This window comes from Sinocyclocheilus anshuiensis, unplaced genomic scaffold (genome assembly GCF_001515605.1).
Source record: "Sinocyclocheilus anshuiensis isolate Anshui unplaced genomic scaffold, SAMN03320099.WGS_v1.1 scaffold737, whole genome shotgun sequence".
Taxonomy (NCBI): Eukaryota; Metazoa; Chordata; class Actinopteri; order Cypriniformes; family Cyprinidae; genus Sinocyclocheilus; species Sinocyclocheilus anshuiensis.
Genome location: NW_015540908.1, coordinates 890,829 through 911,273, shown reverse-complemented (window position 1 = coordinate 911,273; position 20,445 = coordinate 890,829). Strand labels below are relative to the sequence as shown.

Below are 20,445 nucleotides of genomic sequence, written 5' to 3'. Positions count from 1 at the left end.
GTTATTTTATTTATAATAAAATTATAAATTACTTTTAATATTCAGTCTCTCTGTTTCCCTGTCAACATACATAGTAATTAAGACTCTTAACTTTATTGAGTCATTTAAACAGATCAGTAATTCATGAATGAATATATGAAAAGGTTGTTTTTTTTTATGGACCAATAAAAAATTCTGAGGATTGATTATTTTATTTATTTATGTATGTATGTAACTTTGGATCAATATTTATAATTAATTATTTTTAATTAATAGGTTTAAAAAAAAAAAAATTCAGTATAACAACATAAATACCAATTATTCAATTTAATTTTAAATACCACACTATATTTCTCTCAGGGTACAAATGTGTCCTAAATTATATAACTGCATTTATATTTTAAGAAGTGAGGTAGTTGGTAAGAGGATCAAATATATTTGGGGGTCCTTTACATCAAAATTTGAAAAACCCTGGTATAAATCAAAGGTTAATTCATTTAAATTCACAAGGGTAAGCATTATATTATGTTGACGGCAAGATGTTTTTTTTATTCTTTTATTTATAATAACATAATAAATTTAAATGACTTTTAATATTAATATATTTGAGATATTTTTGTCTTTTTTTATGTTTTTGCTTTGGATCCATGTTTTTGATGTGGAAATCACTTTTTTAAATTAATATATTTTTTTCCTTTTGGCTTTATAATATAAACGGCAATTATTTAATTATTATTATATATATTTTTTAATTTATTTTTCGTTTATTTTTAATATCAGTTTTTCTCACAGAGTACAAATTAGTCTTAAATTATATAGCTGCATATATTTTTTAAGAATTGAGGTCTTTTGCAAAGGTATCATATTTCACTTAAAAAAAAAACTGGTTTCAAAGTTGAAATAAGTAAATTCACAAAAGAAAATCCAAAAGCAAACAATAGTTAGCTAACCATGCTTTTGGGAAACATACAAGGTTGCTATGACACGGCCCCACCTTCAATCAAGCTCCATTAATAGTGTGTATTATTATTAATTCATGTTATTTGACCTTGTATCCATTACCAAGTCTCCAAACAGTTATCCATTTGTGTTAATGCATAAATAGCAGCAGCAGCATCAGGGGTGTTGATGAAACAGGATAAAGCAGCACAGGTCACCCGCTGGTGTTTTTGCCTTATTAGAAGAAAGGCGTCATAATGGAGAGGACATGACTCACATGGGCGACCCCAACAAATGTATACCGGATCCACAAAGGGCACCAAAAAAGACTTTCCAGACGTTTTATCTGATGCACGTATGAAAGAGGGTGACATGATGGAGTGTGTGCAGGGGTTATGGGACTTTGGGACTCTCTCCGCAGACCGAAGCCAAGCCAGAAAGAGAAAGACACATTGAGATCTGAGGAGGCAAGCTCATGGCCTGGTTCTGCTTGAGGACTCATTAAAGTGCTCATGGGAAGCATTTAAGCTTCCACTGGACCTGAGAGAAGACATATCCTACCAAAAAAATACACACTTAAGTTTAGTACTTAATGTTAAGGGTTTTAGTCACATAGTAAGTATGTGCAATAGGAATGCTTAACTTACACTCTTTGAATGCAAAATCTTGCATACAGAGGTCTCATTTCTTTAAAGGGGTCCTGAAATGAGAAACCAAAATTCCCTTGATCTTTTGAGATATAAGAGCTCATTGTGCTATAAAAGCATCCTGTAAGTTTCAGAACTCAAATCTTTCTCGTTAGTCTAAAAACAGCTTATACTGAAGCCAGTCTGCCAAACAACAGCTTGTGGAACAGTATTTGGGGCAATGCATTACAAGTAATGCGAGTTACGTAATCCAATTACTTTTTAAGTAACTAGTAAAGTAACGCATTAATTAATTTAGAAGGAATTATCTGAGTTACTTTTTCAAATAAGTAATGCCAGTTACTTTGTTTCCAATGTATTGACTGACAGCTCTGGCATTGCCATGGTGACAGAAATCAGGAGTAAGTGCAGAGGCGTTGTGTTTGAACATGATCTTACTGTAGTTCTAGTCTAAATATGAACATATATTTACTTATCACCTGCACAAAAACAGATTCAGTATTCCTCAAAATGAATAAAAACAGTCAAATGCAAACTCAGAATATTATACAAACCTGCAATAATTAAATGTTAAATAAGACAAATATCATTTATGTATTTAATCTGATGAATAAATCTAAATTTTCGACTTGTCAGTTAGATCCTCTACCAACTCCTTTAGTGAAAGCTTGTTTACCAGCCGTCGCCATTGATTACTAAAATTGTTCACACTTCACTTGTTTCTGGTTCTGTACCTCCATCTCGTAAATCTGCTATTATTACTCCCATACTTAAGAAACCAGGGGCTGATCCATTTTACTTTGATAATTTTCGTCCAATTTCAAATTTACCATTTATCTCTAAGATAGTGGAAAAGTGTATTGCGATTCAAATTCATGAACATCTCTCTAATAATAATTTGTATGAACAATTGCAATCTGGTTTTCGTCCCCACCATAGCACTGAGACTGCTCTTGTCAGAATAACCAATGATCTGTTGCTGGCAGCTGACTCTGGGCTTTTAACCATACTTGTCCTTCTTGACTTGAGCGCTGCCTTTGATACTGTCTCACATAAGATACTTCTCGACAGGTTAGCTTCTATTGGGATTACTGGCACTGCTCTGACTTGGTTTAGGTCGTATCTCTCTGGACGCACTCAGCGTATTCAATTAAAAAGTTTCAGATCAAGAACATCTACAGTCACCACTGGTGTTCCCCAGGGTTCTGTTTTGGGCCCGCTTCTTTTCATTATTTATATACTCCCTCTTGGTTATATTTTGAGGAACATGGTATTCATTTTCATTGTTATGCGGATGACACCCAACTTTACCTGTCTGCCAAACCCACTGGTTCTTTTCCTCCACCATCTTTGTCCAGCTGTTTAGCTGAAATTAAAGATTGGCTTTCAGCTAACTTCCTGAAGTTAAATTGCAACAAAACTGAGGCCCTACTTGTTGGCACTAGATCTGTTTTGGCTAAATCTAATTGTTTTTCTTTGTACATTGACAACAATGCAAGCTGTCCTTCCTCTCAGGTTAAAAGTTTGGGTGTTATCATGGATAGCACACTATCTTTTGAAACTCAAATTAATAATATCACGCAGACTGCATATTTCCACTTGCGTAATATAAACCATCTCCGTCCCTTTCTCTCAACCAATAATACAGCAGTTCTTGTTTACGCACTAGTCACTTCACGTATAGACTACTGTAATGCCCTTCTCACTGGTGTTCCCTCTAAATTGCTACATAAGCTCCATTTGGTTCAGAATTCTGCAGCTCGTGTTCCCTCTACTGAGCACATTTCTCCAGTTCTTCAGCAATTGCACTGGCTTCCAGTAAAATATCGAGTTGAATTCAAAATCTTGCTACTTTCAAGGCACTTCATAATCTTGCACCCCAATACCCTTACTCAACTTCTTCATGTTTACACCCCTTCACGTGCTCTCAGATCCTCATCTTCAATTTATCTTGTGGTACCTCGGATTCGACTAACTACCATGGGTGTACCTTCGGTGCTTTGAAAGGTCGCCATTAAATAAAATGCATTATTATTTTTATTATTATTAATCGCATTTTATTAATAAATGTCTTTGCTACTGACCTTCGATGATCCAATTCAACCATACTAATAAGCAAAAATGACATTTGTATTTCATTTTTGTTATTGCTGAATAGTGTTGAACTTTCTTCACCTGCGCCATATTCTTCATGCTATTTTTTTGAGCTGCGCCCTCTACTGTACAGACGTGAATTTACAGTCCCTCAGCCTGAGGCGTATTTATTTCACTTTTATTATGAAAGGGCTTTTACGCTTGAAAAATAAGAACTTTTTTATATTAAAAACAAGCAAGCCCTGCCCAGATTTAAAAAGTAACTCAAAAGTAATATAACATTACTTTCCATAAAAAGTAACTAAGTAATGTAATTAGTTGCTATTTTAGAGAGTGACGCAATATTGTAATGCATTACTTTTAAAAGTAACTTTCCCCAACACTGTTGTGGAATATACAACTCTGTGATGCAATAGTGTGTGGATAAGCACTGCCTCCGCAGAAGATGATCAACACCTGCTTCTACATAGCTGCCTGTTTAGTCCTGCCTACCGATTCTGTCATGATGATCATGAATGATGATTATCAAAGCTTGGCGCATCATACCCAAAAAGATTTGAGGCTGTAATTGGTGTCAAACTTGCTTCGACAAAGTATTGAGCAAAGGCTGTGAATACTTATGTGCAGTACATGTGATTCATTTTTTATTTTTAATAAATTTGCAAAGATTTCAAACAAACTTCTTTCATGTTGTCATTATGGTGTATTGTTTGTAGAATTTTGAGGAAAAGAATGAATTTAATCCATTTTGGAATAAGGCTGTAATATAACAAAATGTGGAAAAAGTGAAGCGCTGTGAATACTTTCCGGATGCACTATGATGTTTTTTGGATGTAAAAATCTTGATAACATTATAAGGGGACCTCAGAGAACAGTACAAAATAAAATAAAAAACAGAGGCAGTTCATGACCCCTTTAAAATAATTTACTTTCTCTTGGAGCCAAAAACAGAAACTACGTCATGCTAGGAATGGCATATCTTCCTCTGTCGTCCCACACACAAACACTCCCCTGCACAAGGTCATTCTTCATTCAGTGGGCAATGTTGCAGAAGTTCACCGGGGGTTATTTTAGGCCTGCAGTGGTTTAGGAGTGTTTACAGCTCCGCGTGCATGAGGCGGCATGTTTGATGATATATAAGTATGGGCACGGGTTTGCTAATGGTGTCGGCTGCATATAGATATGTAAAACCTTTCCGTGAAAGAGTGGTGACATTGACATGAACGGAGGGAAACGACAGGCCTTCCTGCATTGCTCTGAGAAGGTCTGACTATCAGTGAGAGCATGTCAAGCAGGAATGATTAAGGGACACACTTAAAATAATCCGCCATGAGCTCCTGCTGCACTCCCTTGCCCTGATAAAAATACACCCGTACGGTTCACGGCCACTGAAACAAAAACAGGAGGTAATCTCCTAATTTGTCATTCATGATTCAACGTGACTTACAGTACACTGGTTCAGTATTCCCATCCTCCTGAAGTAACCTTACGATAAGTGCCAGAGCACTGTGATCATAATTCATGGATCACACCTTAGTTTGGACCTACGTCATTTTGGTTAGCAGCCCAGAGCTTTAACTTCTAGACTACACCACCCTAGGATATGTACGACATGCTCTTGTATCAACATCCTTGTTGGTACTTGAACAACATTCCAATCAACTAGTAAAATTTTAGGGTAAGGGTCTTAAGCAGAGGTGTCCAAACCTGCTCCTGGAGAGTCAATGTCCGGCATAGTTTAGCTCCAAATTACCCCAACACACCCGCCTGGAAGTCTCGAGTAATCCTGAAGACCTTGATTAGCTTCTTCAGGTGTGTTTAATTGTGCTTGGAGCTAAACTCTGCAGGACACTGGCCCTCCGGGAGCAGGATTGGACACCCCTGCTTAGGGTCTTAAGGTTAGGTTTATGTCTTGCTGCCGCTCTCCACTTGGGTGGTCATAGACTGTTTTCATTTGCATGTTATGCATTTTGTACACAAACATTATCCTGGATGCTACAATCAGCTCTTCTGCACTTAGCAACAAGATAGAGTATATGTTTGAGCATCTTTGATTATCCATTTTCAGGTTTATCCCTCATGTAGCCACTGGTCCACATTGTAGCTTAGTTTGAGCCACTCACTTTAACAGGAAGACAGAAACTAAAAAGTGCTTTTAATAAAACTAAGTAGCTTTCAAAGATGCAGTGCCCTTAACTGGACAAACCTTGGCAAATGCAGAGTGGACCAGTGGTACCCCATGACTCCCATAACTTGCACGAATCCAGCCAACCGCTAGCACTTGCCAGTGTTGTTTACAGCATGCATCAGATAGTCAGTAATTGGTGACTTGGCATTTGTCAGACGTCCAGTTCCCATCAAAAGTGGGGCATTCTTTGATGGGATAGGCCAGGGATGTCCAGTCCTGCTTCTGGAAGGCCACTATCCCGCAGAGTTTATCTCCAGTCCAAGTCAAACACACCTGAACCATGCAGCTAATCAAGGTCTTAAGGATCACTGGAAACTTCCAGGCAGGTGCATTGGAGCGAGTTGGAGCTAAACCCAAGATTGGACACTCATGGAATAGACTGTGGACCAGACTTTATGCAATGCAATGCAATACCACTTTGAAGCCTTTTTAGACTGGCTTAACTATAGTATTTTTAGAGAGGGGTGAAAAAGTGGTATATTTGTCTGGAATACGCTTTGACACGTTTGGCTAACATCCCTGAACTCCCCACCTCAGTAGACTGTTTTCTCAGTCTTGGGCTCAATAAAATTCATTCATGTTGATGTAGAGGTGAGACAAACCGTGATAAATAGACCAGGCAGGAATCAACTTAATCGCTTGGCCTGTGTGTGCCAGTCTACACAACATCCTCGCTTATACCCAGAACTTTCCAGCGATCCATCAGAAGCCCATTCTGAGTGTCTTATGCTCTTCAGAGCCGAGTGCAGCCCCTGTAATTTTCAGGATAAATTTGCAGGAGGATTACAGCTCTTGCCCGGAAGCTGATGCTGACCCCGCGGTGGGCCGTAATGCGTAACAGTCCCTAACAGAGCGGCTCAGTTCAGCTCCTGGCGGCTATCCACTGTAAACCATTCATGCAACTCCGCTCACATCAGATGACCTCAATCCAAACCCTTTTCATTTCTACACAGTGGAAGCTGGCACCGTATCGTTTATGTTTAGTCACAGAGAGACTTCCAGACAAATATTAACTTCGCATGAACAGGTAAAAACACAGACCCTCAGACACTGGGAAAATACTGAGGTTTCACTTCTTGACAATCAAAAGATGCTGAGACAGTTTAATGACTTGGTTCTCTCCTGACAGACAGCGTTAGGATATACAGTACCAGGATAGAAAACGCTCACTATTCCTAATATAGCACACTATTTAAGGGGTCAGTCATGAAATTGTATAAAGCTGTCCTAGTAAACACTATAATTTATTTTATAGTTCACTATTTAACACTGCCAGTGCACTGATTTGCATTTATAGTGTACTTGTGCTTGGAAATAAATATTTTACTAGCCATAATCCAGTGCAGAGACGCATGCAGAACATCATTCATGATGATTTTTTCACTGCGTGCCTTTAGTAAATCCTGACAGTGGTTTTTTAAAATTCTAACCAAAGACGTATCTGTGTATGACGAAGAAGAAATGTTTATGTAAGAAAGAATAAAACGAGAGAAACTTTCGAGTTCTGTTCCAGTCCTTTCTGATGTTCTGGAAGAGTCTCTTTTGCCCACTGCTTCAGGCTCATCTTTAAAGACTCTTGAAGACCTTCTTTAAATAATTTCTAGGTTATTTAGAAAAGCAGGGAAGTGGCATGAGTGTTCACCTCAGAAGTTGCTTCTTACTGTTTAAATATTTTCACAGAACTCCTGCTGTTGCTTTGACGAGCAACTTCCCTCGGGGTCCATGTTTATAATGGTGACATGCTCTAATTCCACAGCACTGCCAGAGAAAAACACGTCTCGAGTGCTGGATCACTTCATCCCAGTGTGCTCGAGGAAGATGTGTGCAGTCATGGAATCGTCTCCCAATTATAATCAGTAGAGCAGAGCGCTTGACTGCCATGTGTACAGCAGAGCTCACAAACACACTAATGTCAGCAGTACTATGTTCAGTTTCTTACCCGTGAGAAAGTTCTTCACAGAAGCAATACTTAGACACTGCAAATGATGCAAATGACCGCTCTTGACCAGTCGTATTATAGTCTGTAAGATCACAATTAGATAAAGTTACGCTGAGGGCTTCGGTTAAAAGTGCATCGATTGTGACCGCAGTTTCTGAGACTGTCATACAAAGACTGTTAGAAGAGCTTCCACAGATCAGACGCCTCCCCTTCATGTGAGCGCCGACTTGGGCCGTACAGGACTCGGCAGAGAGTGCTGCGAGGTGATGAGGAACAGCTGTAGGATTAGGACGGTGCATGGGATTAACAGTTGGCTCATTCTGAAGCCAAAAATGTTTGATATGTGATGCAGCCCGTGGCTGTAAAATGACACAGATATTCGTCATTTGTATCCAAAGTACAGTATACTTACTACAAAGACAGGACGGTCCCTCTGGTGCACTTTAAGTGCTTTACTCAGAGGAACACTGTGGATACATTTGAAATAACCAATACCATACTACTCATACTTACTGAAGTGTGTGTACAGTATTCAGCAGTGTTTGTTCAATGGCATATTACATAACTACTTGTATTTGCCAGAGTGAAAATGATGTACACTTTAGCATACTTAAAAAAAAGATTCCTAATCACAGAAGTAATGTTAATTTTAAAAGAATATACTTACCTGTGAAATGAATTATATTTAATTGCATATTATTTGTAATTAAATTAATATGTGTTATACTGTAGTTTAAATTTATATTAAATGCAGTTAGCGGAAATTTAGAGTGCTTTTTGACCCACTTAAGTGCATCTTTATGGGTAATGTCATAATTACTTCTATTGTCTTTGAAATATGGTTAAAGTGTTACTGTTGAATGCACTGACAAGCATTTATGATACACTAAAGTATACTTTAATGGCATTTCTATTGATACTTGTATATGATGTGTTTATTTATAATGATGAAGCTATAATTAGCCAAAAATGTTTGATATGTGATGCAGCCCGTGGCTGTAAAATGACACAGATATTCGTCATTTGTATCCAAAGTACAGTATACTTACTACAAAGACAGGACGGTCCCTCTGGTGCACTTTAAGTGCTTTACTCAGAGGAACACTGTGGATACATTTGAAATAACCAATACCATACTACTCATACTTACTGAAGTGTGTGTACAGTATTCAGCAGTGTTTGTTCAATGGCATATTACATAACTACTTGTATTTGCCAGAGTGAAAATGATGTACACTTTAGCATACTTAAAAAAAAGATTCCTAATCACAGAAGTAATGTTAATTTTAAAAGAATATACTTACCTGTGAAATGAATTATATTTAATTGCATATTATTTGTAATTAAATTAATATGTGTTATACTGTAGTTTAAATTTATATTAAATGCAGTTAGCGGAAATTTAGAGTGCTTTTTGACCCACTTAAGTGCATCTTTATGGGTAATGTCATAATTACTTCTATTGTCTTTGAAATATGGTTAAAGTGTTACTGTTGAATGCACTGACAAGCATTTATGATACACTAAAGTATACTTTAATGGCATTTCTATTGATACTTGTATATGATGTGTTTATTTATAATGATGAAGCTATAATTTAGTACATTTAAAATATATTAACTTTAAATGTAATATTGAAAAACCGTTATAATCAAGTATGTTACATGTGCTTTAGTGTGTTAGTCAACACATCAAAATAAGTGTACTTCATTAGAACACGACAAAAGATTATTAAAACATTTCAAATTAACCTTAAAATAAAACTTTTAATTTATTTTACATTATTACAAAGTGGACATTTTAAAACTGTATGTACTGTAAGTGTGTTAATAAACATAGTCATGACAATATCTCTCTTAAGTAAACGTGAGTTTTCTGAAAGAACCTTTTTAAACCGATATTTTAAGACTTTAAGTACACTACAATTACGCTTAAGTGTAATGATTAATGTGAACTTGTAGTGTACTTAAAATCCCCAAAAAAACATTCTTAAAAGTTCACGTCTTTTTCAAAAGGGTGGAAGTGACATCAACCTCATTTTATATCTTTACGTACTTTTTGATCAAACTACCAAAAGTAAAGCACATTCTCACTGAATTAAATAGGAAATATCACGAGGTCATGTGATTACAGTGTAGCCTGTTTGAAACATTGTTGCATCCCGGGTAATGTTTCAAATACTGATTGTTTGTTTATTTATTTATTTAATACAGTGTGCAGTATGTTAGTATTCCATTCCAAATGTAGCCTGACTTTTTTCAATTTAATTTTTTTGCTGCTTTTATTCATAGTCTAATGGAGAGAGGATCGGAAATGATGGGGAAATGTCTTGAGCTTGCATCGTCCACATGTTCTCCAAGATTCAATGTGTTGAATCATGCTCTAACTTCTAGGCCACAGTTCCAACAAAACAACATTGCCAGGAATCCAGCAAAGATGGAGCTCCAGTGTGACCGTCCCTATAAGCATCTACCAAATGACAAATCACCAAAATGTCAATGGCATTAAGCTGTCGTTAGTGATGGAACGCTCTCTGAGCTATGATTATGAACTGAAACCCTTATGACGTCTTCATTGCAGTTCGTTTCCGTTTTCAAACTTTCACAGCAATATTTTGCTGTATGGATGTGTGCTAAGCATTTCCTGTTCAGGATGAGTGACTCTGAGCGTCCTGTTGAACACATTACACCAGCATGAGGCATTTGGGCTGCCGGTGTAAAGCCATCTGTCATTAACTAACGTGAGTGTCATGTTTGCGCTTCAGTCAAATAGATGTGGAGACGCTGTAGAGCACTGTCACACTTCACTGTTGTTCCCACAGCTCAAAGCATCTCTAAATATGACAATAATGTATCAATGTTGTCAAGACCAAGAGATGAAGATTGGTATGAAATAATGATCTGGAGGTCCATGCCTACACATTATAATAATTTGTTGTGAATCCATTGTTTACAACGAGGCATGTGCATTTCAAGAATGTGAAGGGAAAACACAAAGGTTTCCAAAAAAGTTGAGAATATGTCAAAGCCTAACTGAGGCACCCCCTGATACCTTTGTGAAAAATAAGTACACTTCAGCATACGCTCAAATAATGTGCTTGGGAGCTTTAATGTTGGACACTTAACTGCACACTCTAAAAAATGCTGGGTTAAATACAACCCAGTGCTGGGTAAAATAGGGACAAACCCAGCAATTTGGCTGTTTTGACCCAGCGGTTGGGTTAAATGTTTAACCCAACCTTCTGGGTAGTAACCCAACCGCTGGGTCAAAACAACCCAATAGCTGGGTTTGTCCCTTTTTAACCCAGCACTGGGTTATATTTAACCCAGCTTTTTTTAGAGTGTAGAAACAAAGTCATGAAAGTCTCTCTTTTTTAGCTTAGGGACAAATTCTCATCATTAACTTTACTTTTGCCTCAATAATCTCCTAATTTTGCCAATATGCTAGTAGTATGCATGCTAATAAGCAACGAATTAATAGTGAGATCTGGTACCTAAACTAAAGTGTTACTTTTTTCAATTTTATATATATATATATATATATATATATACAGTATATATAAACACTACAAGTGCACATTCAATACAAAAAGCACACTTCTGAATCCAATTGACCTGTTGATTTCAAATTGGCACGTCTATCCATATCTTCCAAGTGAATCTTGAGCATTATTATCCATTCTTTGCTTGGTCAGAGCTTCCACTCGTGTTCAGGCGGCTTCAAGGAAAACACTGCCATCAGACAGACTCTGGTCCATGAAGCTCTCAGACACAGAAAGACACTCAGATGGAAAGTCAATTATGGCACGCAGCATCAGGTCTTTGCTGTAGATTTGATCTGCTTTAGGGTCCTTTAGGTTACTGTGTGGTCTGTTTGTTTATGATGTGCCCATGTGCATAAGGTGACCCTCTTTTTGGGCTGATAATTGAAATAACATCACTGGACGTCTTTGTCAGCCGATTAACATCCGCTCGTCCTGGCCTCTGTGACCCTGAAGGCCCCTGGCCCCGGTGGGTGTCCCCTTAACGGGCCCCTTGTGCATCTTGTCTCCTCGCTTCAAGGATGGAAATTAGTAGACTGAGTGTTTCCTTCGTTCTTTCGCTCGTTTTACACAGACGCAAGAGCACACAGTCTGTTCTTTGATCTCCACGGCCATAATATCACTGGAATGAGGCAAATATTGACTCCATCTGACCCAAACCAATCATTCTGTCTCAGTCTCTCTCTCGCTCACTTTTTCTGTTTGCTGAATGTAGATGTTTTACTGCAGAGTTTTTTCAGTCGGCATGTTTCTTTTCTTCTCTCTTTTTACCTTATTTCCTCCCTTGAGTCCTTTTTTTTTTGCCAGTGCCCTAAACTTAACACACTTTATTCTCTCTGCTATTCCCTTTACTAGGATGAGCTGTTAATATTGTTCACGCTAATGTGAGAAAATTAAAACTTGGCATGTATCTCACATATGCCACCAAATAAAAATAGCCAATCCCTTGTTAAAAAATAAGTCTGCTTAATTGCAATGAAAATTAAAAGTTTCACTACAAAGTACAGTTTTAATTAGTGCTGTCAAATGATTAATCGCATCCAAAATAAAAGTTTTTGTTTACATAATATATGTGTATACTGTGTATATTTATTATGTATATATTTAAGAAAAATATGTTATGTTTATATATTAAAGATATTTATATATAATATAAATGTATATACATGTAAATATTTTCAAAATATATACTGTATGTGTATTTATATATACATAATAAATATGCACGGTACATATATTATGTAAACAAAAACTTTTATTTTGGATGTGATTAATCGCGATTAATTGTTTGACAGCACTAGTTTTAATCATCTTTTTGTCATGAACTACACTTAATTTGATGTGTTTACTAACATACTACTTGATTATAATTTTAACTCTAGTATGTTATTTGATATTACATTCAAAGTCAATATATTGTAAATGTATTAAATTGCAACTTCATTACAAATGTGTAATTACAAATATATTTAAATACATGACATGCAAGTTTCAACAGAAATTACAATAAAGTGTATTTTAGTGTATCATAAATGCTTGTCAGTGCATTCAGGAGAAACACTTTAACCATATTTCAAAGACAATAGAATTATGAAATTACATATAAATATGTACTTGTGTCTTACTTAAATGGTACAAAAAGCACTCTAAAGTTCATCTAATTGCATTTAATATAATTTCAACTATAGTACATTTTCATTTAATTTATGGAATATTACATTCAGTTTGCACTCTACATATTATTTTGTTCTATTTAATAAAAACTCTTTTTAAAAGTATGCTAAAGAGTACTTATTTTTCATATAGAATAGTCTTTAACATGATTTACTACTTGCTACTGCAGTGTGCATGTGCTGTAAGTTAATATAGTCAACATATACGAAGGTCATACAACATATAACGCTCCAATTCTGGTTTCATGTTTAGAAAGCAAATATTTCAGATGTTTTGTTGCTGTAACATGAGGAGGGGTTAATGTCACAGATGAACTCTCTGAAGGATGAGACGGGTCAGTCGGAGGCTGTTTTAGGGTCACGTAAGGGTCTACGGTGAGACTAAATGAATTTCGGATTAAGTTACAGATACTGACACACGAGTGCATGCAAAAACACTGATAATGCATGTTGGAACATCAGCCGGTCCACAGCACAGTCAATACATTATTGTCAATAAATGCTCTTACTCTACTTGTTTCTTTGTAAGTACAATACTGTTCAGAACTTTGGGGTCAGGTATAGGTTTTTTTTTTCCCAGCAAGGACAAATTAAATCGAAGTGTCAAAGATAACTTTAATCTACAAACGATTTCGATTTATTATAAACGCTGTTCTTTTGAACTTTTTTATTAATCAAAGAATCCTGAAAAATAAAATGCATCACGGTTTCCACAAAAATATTGTGCAGCACAACTGTTTTCAACATTGACAATAATCAGAAATGTTTCTCGAGCAGCAGATCAGCATATTAGAATGATTTCTGAAGATCATGTGACACTGAAGACTGGAGTAATGATGCTGAAAATACAGCTTTGATCACAGAAATCAATTACAGTTTAACATATACTCACAAAACAGTTATTTTAAACTGTAATAATATTATTGTTTTTATTTGACTGTATTATTTTCTAGACTTTTAAGATCTTTGGCATAATATTTGAACATGCATTTTGTTCAGCTTTCAACTTCTGTGTATCTCATTAATCATTTTGTTCCTAGCTACTTTCCTCTCTGCTTTACTTAGATTTGCCGTTACATCCAGAAGTTATATTTTCATCCAAGCTAGGTCGGAAAACACCCACAGAAACAGGCATGAACTTTATCCAGTATAAGCACTGAAGCGCAGCCGTCACCCAACATTTCTCTCAGTGTGATTACAATATGCTATCTTGTTTGTTAGATACACGTTATCTTCGTTCTGCTATATTGGCATGATTACAGGCTTTGAACGTAGTTTCCTTTCACCTCTCACAGCACTTTGTTCATGCGGCGCGTCCTCACAGATGAAATCATGCAGTGGCCCTCGATTCAGTGATTCATGAATACATATATACAGTTTTCCTCTGATCTCATTTGCTCATGTGGCTCTCATGCGGGATTCATCAGTATCTTGACATGCTTGACAGGCCTTGTTCTCAGTGGTTTATAATCTATGCACCCCTCCCTTAACAGTAAACAAATGTAAACAAACGCCACCATGTTTTTCAGTGCAATTTCAAGACTATTATCTCCATTTAAAGACTTCTGTGCAACTGCAACCCAATCAGACTGGAAAACTCCCTCAAAGTCATTTGTTCTCATTGAAGTTCCGTTGATATATATCTGTTCATTCTGAGGTCTGATTAAAAATATCCCCAATCAATCATTAGGAGTCATTATGCTGCTCTCTCTTGAGCTTTATTGAGAGTGTTGTTTAAAACTTTCCTTGACATTAATTATAGCAATGATTTTTTTGAGTCCTAAAATATTCAGTGTAGTCTCAGACTTTTCATATCTATAAAGAGGGGTCAAATGTATGAAGCCACAGTGAAAATCTGGATTCAAAGATTTAGCAAATATCAAAACAAGTATTGTGGATTGTTTCCACACCACTGTCTCTTTCGCTGTTGGTGGCAAAGAAACTTGTAATAAATCAAATAACTGTGAGGTTTTGAGTAAAAATCCACTTACACAAATGAGTGCTTATAACATATATATATATATATCGGACGGACAGACAGACAGACAGACAGACAGACAGACAGATAGATAGATAGATAGATAGATAGATAAAGTGTCGATATATACTTAAAATATAATGTAAATATAAACTTTATTAATTATTTGTGAGTTATGTTGTTATATTAGGTCAGTTTTCACAATAAAACCTGCCATTAAAAACTACACGTTTCAGCTAATTTTATATAGTAACTGAAACAATGTAGAAGGAGAGAAAGAATTTTAATTGACATTTATAGAATGTTATTTTAAATATACATTTTTCTTTATTTTTCCATATTTGTTTTATAATGTTAATAAATTATTTCATATTTCATACATGATTAAACGTTTATTCAAATATTAATATTTTTCTATGTTTTTATATTTATTTTACTGTTTATATTTTGCTGCAGGTTCCATTATTCCAACATATGTTGTGACAACATGCCCCATTACATTTACATTACTTCGCTATGAATGGAAGGAGAGAGACTGGTCTGTAGCTATCTGTAGCCATTACTGTTCAAAAGGTCAGTGTGTGCTCAAGAATGTTTTCCTGAGCAATAACCTTCAATGCAGTCTCGAAGTTGTTGGATTTTCATTAATAATCCTGAGAAAACTGGGGTGAACAGAGTGAAAACTAACCCTATAGTCTCCTCTATGTGGCGATACTGAATTAATATTATTAGTATTAATATTATAATATTATTATAAATATTAATAGTGCTGTTAGTTGCTGCATGACTTCTGTACTGTAATGTTTTTTCCCCCTACGTATCTGTGTGTATATATGACATTTCCATATTAGTTATATATTACATATTAGTTATAATAAATAAATAAATGTTCAGATCTTCTAATGTAAATATTCAGATGTTAAACCATTTTCTTTGTTGTCTTAATGCTTTGGCAATACAAAATGTATTTTTGTCATGCCAATGAAGCTATTTAAATTGAATTGAGAGAGAGGGAGATTTTTTTTATTTTTTACAATCACTTTTTTAAAAACAATTATTTTAGCAATTAACACAAACCATTATATTACTATCTTAGCTCGTGTATAAAAAAATTACTCCTCATTAAGTACATAACACAAGCCAACATCACAACACCATTCAATCTTAAAAACATTAATTGCATTCATCAATTTGTCATGTGTGTGTGTGTGTGTGTGTGTGTGTGTGTGTGTGTGACAGAGTAGAGAACGAGTCTGAAGAAGCCAGGAACAGTTCGTCAAGCAGCTCCGCGGATCTGGTGTTTGTTTCTGTTTCTTCCACAAACCTGACGCAGAAGAACGCATCCGTGAGCAGACAATGATGACTGCATCTGTGAGCAGGTAACGCGTTGGGCTTTTGGGCACCTTTCTGACTTGTGCGCATCATTGTATCGGATGGAGAGACGTTAAGTGTGCATTGAGTCTCCTGCTCTTGCCGCTGGCCACGGATTCGAGTCTGGCTCGATCACAACCACGAGAACTACAGTAGACCGTTCCTGCTGGACTGGGCGGCTGCGGATATACAAATACATATTCATAAACACTAATAAAGACATAAATGTATGCATGTTTCTTATAGGCTATACGTCAACAATCCTAAAGGAATACTAATGCTATGTAGCCTATCGTAATTTCGAATGGATCATAATTGGCTCAAAGAAGCAAAATACGGTTACAGCACATTTCTTCATGTGAGGCTAAGGGAGCCTATGTTTATGAAAGTTTGAATCTTGAAATTTCCCAAACGTAGCTAGCCTATGCAGTAAGTTTTGATTAGAGCATTTTAATATCATCTTCTAAATTACTTTAAAGCATGATTTATACGTTTTTCGACACATTTTTTTAAATAAGTAATTAAAAGTGGAAGGGAAAAGTCGCACTCGCAGCAGGTTGTGACTGGGTTGTTTTGCATCCAATTTAAGGCCGTTTTCGATTTCATTTGAATGAAGTGGTTCGAATTCTGATCCGAACATTCCTTTCGGATTATTTGGCGCGTTTAAACTCTTGTTTGGGGACGCAGGTTTCTCCAGTAGTTGGTGAAAAACGTGGCCAGAGGCGGGGGGTCTTGAGCGCGCTGGGACTCTGTAGTTCTGGCCCGATGCTGTGCTTATGGTTTCCGTGGCGCGCCGCTTTAACTCACATCTGTGATTACGGGTCTGCGGCGGCACTCAAAATGTCATGCATCATTTTACACTGTTCTGAAATACTAATAGTAAACCGCAGATGATGTGGAAACTCATCAGGCAGACAAACGTTATTGGTACAAACAAGCCTCGCGTTCTCTTGAGACAGATTGCTTAAGTGTTTGGGTGCTGTAGAACAGGGATTTTGAAATTAACCCATTGTGTTCACTATAAAATGACTTCATTAATACAACACATACAGATGTTGCTCTAAGCGGTCATGCACTTTCAGAAACTTGATGGCTGTTATCCAGGAGAGTAGCCTAACATTGTTTCTGTTTGGGGTCGATTTGGCCCCAATAACGTGAAAAATACAACACACTTGATATTTCTAATCCAGGTTTATTCTTAAACTGAGTACACATAATTTTGTTCAGTGTTTTATGCTGTTCAACTGTTACTTTGAGTTAGTAATTAATCATTTTGAAATGGTTTATCAAGACTTATTTGTGGAACCATTACAAGCATACTAGTCAATAAAAAGTGAATATTGAGTAAATATTCTGAATATGTAAATGTCATGGTTTCCATAATCAGATTGAGCCAATATTCTGGTTTCTTGAAATCTGAATAAAACAGCTGAAATATGTAGTTGTACTGTTTATTCATAACTGAACATTCCTTTATATTTGCACATGTCCAAACAATTCTGTTGTAATTCTGTACAAATGTTTTTATTAACCAACATTTTAAAGACTTACACAGAATCATTGGGAAATGATGTGCCTGTAAACACCATAATTAACTGCTTGTCCAGTGTCGTCATATTAATCTGCTCATACATAACACCATCTATTTAATTCCATGATTAATGCTTTTGCAGTCACTTAATGGGTTAAACACTGAGACACTTATTTATGAGTTGTCTGTTGCTAAACAGTTTCACACTGTACTGTATATCCTTGGCACCACAATTCAGGGTTAGCACTGTTTCGCTTTGCTTCATAAACCAAGGTTAAAAGTGATGCTAAGTGTGAAAAGTGGCTCAGAAGAGTTCTTACCCCAAGTTAAAGACACGTTCACACCAAGAAAGATAACTACAAAGTTAACTATAATCATAATTAGTGTCCATGCTAGTGCTCTGCATTGCTCTGTTTATTATAAGCACATGCTGCAGTTGTGATGTGGACTTCTCTATTCTCAGAATTAGAACAATAATTAAAACTTTATACTGCTTATCATTAACGTTATCATCCTTGGTGAAAACAGGCCTTAAGCAAAGTTACTATGTATAATGTGAAATTTTGACCTGACCATTCTGGATTAATTGATTGCTAACTCAGAATAAAGAACAAGATAATCCAAGATTACTTTTACCCAAGGAAAATATCGTTTAACCATTTCAGGTGTGTTTTATACCTGGGGCCTCAAACAGAAGTAACCTAGCATTTGGAATTTTGTTTAAAATCAGTTTTCTTAAAATTAGGACAAGACATATCAACAAGACCCAATGTGAAGTATTTTTACTATGAAAAGCCGCCAACCAGAACCTTAGCATGTGGGTTAAAGGCGTTGCATTATGAATGTGGTTGATATGGGAATGTTTTGAGGATAAGTCATATCCAGAGGAACTGCCAGGGTGGGGAACGGCCTGTCAGGAGGAATTCTGGGAAAGCTATTGGGAAGTATTTGTATTCATCAGCTTGTTAACGCATTTTCCTAATTGTCCAGAGATTAATCTAATCAGCCTCTTGTAGACCATAGATATTATAATTTACAGCGCTCATCGTGTGTTAATATAGCGGCTCATTATCACAGTATAATTTAATATCACAACATGATTAAACTGAAATTGAACTCTTCTTCTTCTAAATGCTCATCTTCATGTGTGTTTGCCCTCTTCCTCGCAGATTGTGTGCATTTTGGTGTTGTGTGTTTGCTGTCCTGTCCTTAACAACAGCTGAGGAAGCAGAGAAGCCGGTGAGTGATGATGAAGGAGATGATGAAGATTTTACATGTGCATACTCTACTATTAGAGAGAAGTGCTTGACAGAGTGTTGCCATATGTTTGTGGACCAGCTGAATGGGTCTTCTGTGGCTCTGAGAGAAGTGCAGATAAACTGCTGGATCTGACCATTAAATCAGGCCGCATGAGCTGATCTTTCCATTGTTTGGTCATCTGGCCTCTGATGTGGGGTTGTCCTTTGGGAGCATGTGAGATGTGGCTGTGATTGGGCGTTGGTGTGAAAAAATCACACTCACATGTAAGCAAGTGAGCAGTTATGCACATGTTCTGAGTAAGCACACACTCACACACACACACACACACACACACACACAGACACACACACGCACTCACACACACTCACACACACAGGGTGAGGACCACCAGAGTTACAGGAGGAGCTGCAGTGGCAGACTCTCGCTGAGAGTTTGATGTGCATGTGTAGTTTGTACAGCACACTGTTATGCTCTATTTCAACAACAGTTTATTGTAGAAATACTCAAAGACAAATGCCATAGAAAACTAGAAATGAGTTTGTTGTTTTTCCTTGCATTTCAAACAGCGCTGCATGCTAGATGTTATAACAGGCAGGAAATCACACACATGCACAGATTATACTGGCTTCTGCAGCCAATGCAGCTCCAAAAACAATCTGTCTGTCTGTCTGTCTGTCATCCGTCTATCCGTCTGTCCGTCTGTCCGTCCGTCCATCTGTCTATCTATCTGTCTATCTATCTGTCCATCCATCCATCCATCCATCCATCCATCCTTCCATCCATCCATCTATCTCTAAAAAATTGCTGGATTAAAAAACTACCCAGTAGTTTTATTTAACTCAACTATTGCTTAAACATTATTATATGGCTGGTTTAAAATGAACCTAAAATAGGTTGTAAATTAAAAATCAGACGCGTAATTACTAGAGGCATCAGCAATAATCAAAAGGTGAACATTTATTAATAAGCAATTTAATTTTTTGTATTATTTAGGCTAATTATTATTTATAACATTAATAAATGTTCATTTATTGAACATATTAATAAATGTTCATTTAACCTATTTTGGGTTCATTTTAAGCAAGAAATATAATAATTTTTAAGCAATAGTTGAGTTAAACAAAACTTAAACATTTAACCTAACCGCTGGGTTTGTCCATATTTCACCCAGTGCTGTGTTGTTTTTAACCCAGCATATTTTAGAGTGTATCCTTCTGTCTTTCTATCAGTGCATCTCACCTGCATTACACACACACACACACACACACACACACACACACACACACACACACACACACTCACACA

At 36.4% G+C, this 20,445-nt stretch overlaps 1 protein-coding gene across 1 annotated transcript in view; it reads left to right on the top strand.

Annotated features, from left to right (window-relative positions):
• The first annotated feature begins 16,181 nt into the window (after positions 1-16,181).
• LOC107689176 (ADAMTS-like protein 4) overlaps positions 16,182-20,445 on the top strand; it is a 57,263-nt gene continuing 52,999 nt past the window's right edge. Inside the window, exons 1-2 of the mRNA XM_016487099.1 lie at positions 16,182-16,357; positions 19,050-19,119. Of these exons, the coding sequence (XP_016342585.1) occupies positions 16,335-16,357; positions 19,050-19,119 (93 nt within the window). The 5' untranslated portion in view covers positions 16,182-16,334. The remainder of the gene's footprint in view (positions 16,358-19,049; positions 19,120-20,445) is intronic.